This window comes from Amphimedon queenslandica, unplaced genomic scaffold (assembly GCF_000090795.2).
Source record: "Amphimedon queenslandica unplaced genomic scaffold, v1.1 AMPQUscaffold_12845, whole genome shotgun sequence".
Lineage (NCBI taxonomy): Eukaryota > Metazoa > Porifera > Demospongiae > Haplosclerida > Niphatidae > Amphimedon > Amphimedon queenslandica.
The window spans coordinates 41,451-46,474 of NW_003546919.1; the positions used below are offsets into that span (position 1 = coordinate 41,451).

Consider the following 5,024-nt stretch of genomic DNA (forward strand, 5'->3'; position numbering starts at 1 on the left):
CCCTACTTGTGCTGTTTTCTTTTTCTAATAAAGATTCTTTTTCTGTACTGTAAAAAAAAGGCTATATAGCCCATGTTTTTTCCAAAAAATGGCTCCAAAATCACCCCAAATTTTTATTACATTTTCTGATACATATTGATGTCCTTATGCTGTGTAAAAAGTTTGAGCTGATTCCGACTTTAATTTTTTGATTTATGGCCACAGACCATAGACTGATAGTACTAATAATTAATAATTAATGATAGGAGCTTACCCATCAGTCCCTTGATGTACATCTCTACCAGTTAATGAAAACATGTGAGGTATACTAGGACCACATAAATTAATATCCAATATACCAACCTAAGAACACACAAACAAACAAGTAAATATATAATATAAAAACAGTCTCTCACTTTCTTTCCTTCTTCAACTAGTCCCAGTGCTATTTGACATGTTACTGTACTCTTACCAACTCCTCCTTTACCAGAGAGGACTAATATCACGTGATCCACTCTTGATAGATTGTTTCTTTCTCTTTCTGCAAAAATAGAAAGCTTTTAAAAATTTGGCAAAACTTACCACCAAATCCACCATTTTAATTTTAAATATTACTCTACTGGAGTACGCCCATTCACAATTAAATTAGTAAATTGCGGTAGCTGATTAGGCCAGAACAGGCCTACGCCTATCCTCAAAGGCCTCAATATGGCGGCAATCACAACAAAAAGTCAAAAACTAGGTAAGTCATTTTGTATTTTATACCTGCTATTAGTGTAATTGTGTTCGTATTAGATATTAAGGACCTTTGTGAGATACTTGATTTACTAAAGAGGCACGGGTATTCTGGTACTAGCTATTATGATCTTGGTCTTTATTTGGGTCTGTTTCCTGGTACACTTGATGTTATTAAAGATAATAACAAAGGAGATGTTAGTAGTGGTCTAAGAGAGTGTTTGAAGGCATGGCTGCAACAATCCGACGATGCCAAGAGTGTTGGCCTTCCCAGTTATTACTCATTAATACAAGCATTGAGGAAGATGGGAGAGAATGCTGTAGCTGATGGGATTGATAGACAAAGTAAGGACTTGATTAACTTTAATTTTATTGATATTGTACACTTTTTGTGTGTAGAGCATCCTGCTTGTGTCATCTTTACACAGTATGAATCAAATAAATGTATCATGGATGCCCTTCCTCGGCTTGTTATACTTCTTTGCTTGGAGAAGATTATAGGTGAGATGTTGGTGCCTGCTACTGGAGAAGGATCAGTGCTGCTTAAAGTAGTGAAAGAGGCTGTCTGTTCTGATTATCATAATCTGGAGAAGTTTGCCACTGTTCTTATGAGATTAAATACTCAATCAGTCACATCAGTAGCTGTTTCCATGCTAAAGGATTACAGTGAGTTTTAAAAGCTGCAAATTCTAATGTAAATACGATTAATTTATGATCGAAGACCATTATTTTACCTTAATTATTAGGGAAAAATTTTCCTGAAGATTGTATTACAATGATTTCTAAAGTGCACAGTAAGCATTTTATTCTATTTTACATAACTTTAATTCCTATTATTCAGTAAGTATTAATCTTCCCTTAAAACTAACTCCGGAGTTTACAAAGATACGTACCATGTTTACTGACCTAATTGATGACGTAGCTCAAGCTATGAATAATTCTGTGAGATATGAAAATTTAAAGAGATACGTCGGCCGCAATGAGACTTTGAGACCTCATTTATCTCACTGTCAGAATACTGATGAAGTTATAGAGCTGATTGGTGATCATTGTTCACTTATTAACGTTGCTTTATTGGAAAGTGTTGTCAAGAAATGCAAAGTAAAAGAAGCAGAGTCAGCAATACAGAAATATAAAAATGAGATTGAAAGCTTTCACAAAGAAGGACAACCTCTTCGGCAGTTTTTGGACCAGTACCTAGCTCCTGCCTCTCCTCTTCAGTGTGAAACAGCAACCATTCTTGTTCATAAAGAAGTAAAGGATTACGAGCTAAGAGATATCAACGTTTTGATGACAGTTGCCTTTGAAACATTGGCACCAAATGTTCAAGTACATGTCATTAAAAAGGGCAACTCCTTCACCATCACTTGCTCCTTTCCTGTCCTTCTCTCTGAGTCACTTATTGCTACTGCACTTGATAATATTGACTCACTCATTGAGAGAGGAGTAAAGAAACTAACCATTGGATACAGTACTGTTTATGATCATGAGAAGGTATTGTAACATCATTTATATACAGTATTAATTATTTTAACTATAGTTCCATGCATTTCAACATGATGAAACAGCAACTTCTAAAAATGACATCAAGACTTATGGTAGACATTATTTTGATAATTATTAATAAATTATTCTATAATTTTCTCTAGAAATGAATCAGCAGTTGTATGCATCAGTTTACAGCAGTCAAGGTACAACGGAGCAGTTACTAATATCAAGGACCATACAACTACTGAATAGTGAAGAGGAACTGGCTAGTATTCAACAGCTGAAAGAGAAGAATGAGAAACTGGAGGCTGAAATGAAAGTATTATCAGGAATGAAGTGGGAGGTAGATCAATTAAGAACAAGAGAAAGTAAAGACAAAAGCTTTATAAACAATATTAATCTTATTTTAACTATAATAGTGGAGAAAATTGAAATGTTACAAGAGAAGATTTCTGTGCAAGGTATGGAGATATTAAAGAAAGAAAGCCAGCAAAAACAGCTGCAGAAGTTTTTGGAAGAAAAAGAATTGGAAAGAAAAACTGAGCTCCAGAAAATAGACAAATTATTTTACAGTTCCTTGCAAGAGAAAGACACTGAGTTACAGGAAGTCATTCAAATGCAGCAGGTTAATGATACTCAATATTTACAAGGTATAGAATAGTGCTTTTGTATTAGTTTTACCTCAATTACTAATAGCAAAAAGAGTGTTATTAGAACACTTTATAGAGCTATCTGTAGCAATGGCTGTCACTCCTAACAGACTGTCTGTTGTGAAGCAGCTCTTTGATAGTGGCCTTGTCTCTGAGACCAACTTGCATCAAGCTACAGAAGATGATACTGTATCTGGTATTGAAAAAGGAGCTGTGCTTATGAAAGAACTCAAAGCATTTATTAATGAAAGACCTGAATTGATCTCTTCACTAGTTGCAGTACTTGAGGAAAATGAAGCTTTCAAATCAATAGCTAAGAGGATCGGAAAAGGTTAGCATTATTATGTACATTCCTTTGAATGTGGTTGTGTGCATTGTTACTGGCCGTATATGTAGCCATCACTGTGGTAAATTGTCCTATATACATTTGCATGTATATGCTTGGATCATAACATACTCAATGTATAAGTAAAAGATGTTTGTCATGGGGTCTATTGCATTCATGTTGTTATCATTTAGATATACCACCTACATTAAGAATGTACTATGGTCAAGTACTGTATGTAGTTAAAACACCAGGACTGGAATGGTTGATGAGAGTCATTTTTGATAGAGATCTAAGCAGAATTAAAACGGTATAGTATACATTGTATATATATAATATACCCTGTGCATATTATTTATTTTCATACAATAGTACATAAATGATAAAATTAAAAATGCTGAACTTGGTGATTTTTTTTCTTTCACATTCAATGATGCTGATGGATACATTGAGTTATGTTTTAATGAAATGCCATCAAAAGGTTGGTCAATAAGACCTCATAAAACTCCAGTAATAGTAAGTTGTAGGAACTATTCAAATAATGTATTTATGGTGAATGATGTTAGGCCAGTAGGTATGATATTGAGGAATGTGGAAACATGTCTCCTCCTCAATTTCCAGAATGTCTAGTTACAATCACAGCCACACTTGATATAGACGCAATTAAGGAATTAAACTATCCTGTAACAATGAGAGGAGTGAAGTCTAATGTTGAGAAAATAAACATTGTTTTAACATCAGGTTAGTATGTATCATTACACATGTATCATAAGTAGTTCAGTGTATCCCCTTGCTGCCATGTTTAAGTTTTTACTGAAATATATTATTTCCAAAACCATCATGCACTCCATGGCATATATACATGTATCATAATTATTGATACTTTTATATTTTACATGTAAAATAGAGACAGTTCAAAAGGATCAAACAACTACTAATTACCCAGCCACACAGATCAGTGAGTCCAATGATGATCAACAGAAAGGTATAACCACTCACTGTCACTAGTTTTACATTAAATTTTATCTATTTATTTTATTTATAGTTATATTGACTATCAGTGATCTGGTAGATGTTTTAGAAGTGTTAAAAGATGGTTCCTTTCAAAACTTCGAATGGTTTGATCTTGGTCTCTACTTGGGTCTGACTTACTTCACACTGCAGACTATTGAGGCTGACTATTTACGAGATGCTAAGCGATGTCTTTTAGAATGTTTAGCAAAATGGCTTACAGGTGATACTAAAGCAACATGGAACAAACTAGCTGTTGCTGTAGATAAAATGGGAGAGACATCAGTTGCTGATATAAGTGAGACTATTTTAATTAATAATAATAAATTAATATTATTGAGTCCCCTTCCAGTCCGTCAGAGGTACCTGTAAAGGAACCAGTGAAACAATAACAAGCTACTGAATGTTGGATCAAGAAAAGAGCTGTAATACATGTACATACATGACATTGACAAAATGAATATTATTACATTTTAATTACTTTATGTTAGCAAGGATAATTTATAATTAATTGATAATGTATTAATATGTTACTAATTGATTGTCTGGTGGTTAATGAATATTTTTGAGCTTGTACCCCTTATCAACATCATGAAACATGAACCAGCAATGGATCAATTGGTATACGTTCTAATTAACAATAACAATAATAATAATAATAATAATAATAATAAGGAAGCATCTATGTTTGTAAAGAGAAGTGGGGTCAGAACTACAGTAGTGTCGTATGTTGGGTTCGTACAAGACTCACTTTTGCAATACTGAGAGCAACCATCTTATGTCTCAGAGGATCCCGGACGAAATGGCGTTCCATCAACATTGCTGATGGATCACCC

General features: G+C 33.9%; 2 protein-coding genes across 3 annotated transcripts; both read left to right on the plus strand.

Annotated features, from left to right (window-relative positions):
• The first annotated feature begins 1,685 nt into the window (after positions 1-1,685).
• On the plus strand, positions 1,686-3,493 carry LOC109586544 (uncharacterized). Its single transcript, XM_020002745.1, has 6 exons — positions 1,686-2,208; positions 2,255-2,312; positions 2,364-2,570; positions 2,622-2,852; positions 2,899-3,183; positions 3,372-3,493. Exons 1-6 carry the CDS (start codon positions 2,005-2,007, stop codon positions 3,491-3,493), a joined length of 1,107 nt encoding a protein of 368 aa, XP_019858304.1. The 5' UTR covers positions 1,686-2,004.
• Positions 3,494-3,579: 86 nt separating this feature from the next.
• Positions 3,580-4,635, plus strand: LOC109586546 (uncharacterized). 2 transcript variants are annotated; one of them, XM_020002747.1, is made up of 5 exons: positions 3,580-3,693; positions 3,744-3,918; positions 4,085-4,162; positions 4,223-4,486; positions 4,541-4,635. In XM_020002747.1, exons 1-5 carry the CDS (start codon positions 3,646-3,648, stop codon positions 4,558-4,560), a joined length of 585 nt encoding a protein of 194 aa, XP_019858306.1. In that variant the 5' UTR covers positions 3,580-3,645; the 3' UTR covers positions 4,561-4,635. The 2 variants fall into 2 exon arrangements, with proteins under 2 accessions (XP_019858306.1, XP_019858305.1); XM_020002746.1 differs by having other exon boundaries at positions 4,223-4,635.
• Positions 4,636-5,024: the final 389 nt, after the last annotated feature.

What these genes read in the sequence shown, in the direction of transcription:
- LOC109586544 (XM_020002745.1), top strand. Translation starts at nt 2,005, where the DNA reads ATGACAGTTGCCTTTGAAACATTGGCACCAAATGTTCAAGTACATGTC. An exon ending in CTGTTTATGATCATGAGAAG is followed by an intron (nt 2,209 to 2,254) that starts GTATTGTAACAT and finishes TTTTAACTATAG; the next exon opens with TTCCATGCATTTCAACATGA. An exon ending in AAATGACATCAAGACTTATG is followed by an intron (nt 2,313 to 2,363) that starts GTAGACATTATT and finishes AATTTTCTCTAG; the next exon opens with AAATGAATCAGCAGTTGTAT.
- LOC109586546 (XM_020002746.1), top strand. Translation starts at nt 3,646, where the DNA reads ATGCCATCAAAAGGTTGGTCAATAAGACCTCATAAAACTCCAGTAATA. An exon ending in CTCATAAAACTCCAGTAATA is followed by an intron (nt 3,694 to 3,743) that starts GTAAGTTGTAGG and finishes GAATGATGTTAG; the next exon opens with GCCAGTAGGTATGATATTGA. An exon ending in AAACATTGTTTTAACATCAG is followed by an intron (nt 3,919 to 4,084) that starts GTTAGTATGTAT and finishes CATGTAAAATAG; the next exon opens with AGACAGTTCAAAAGGATCAA.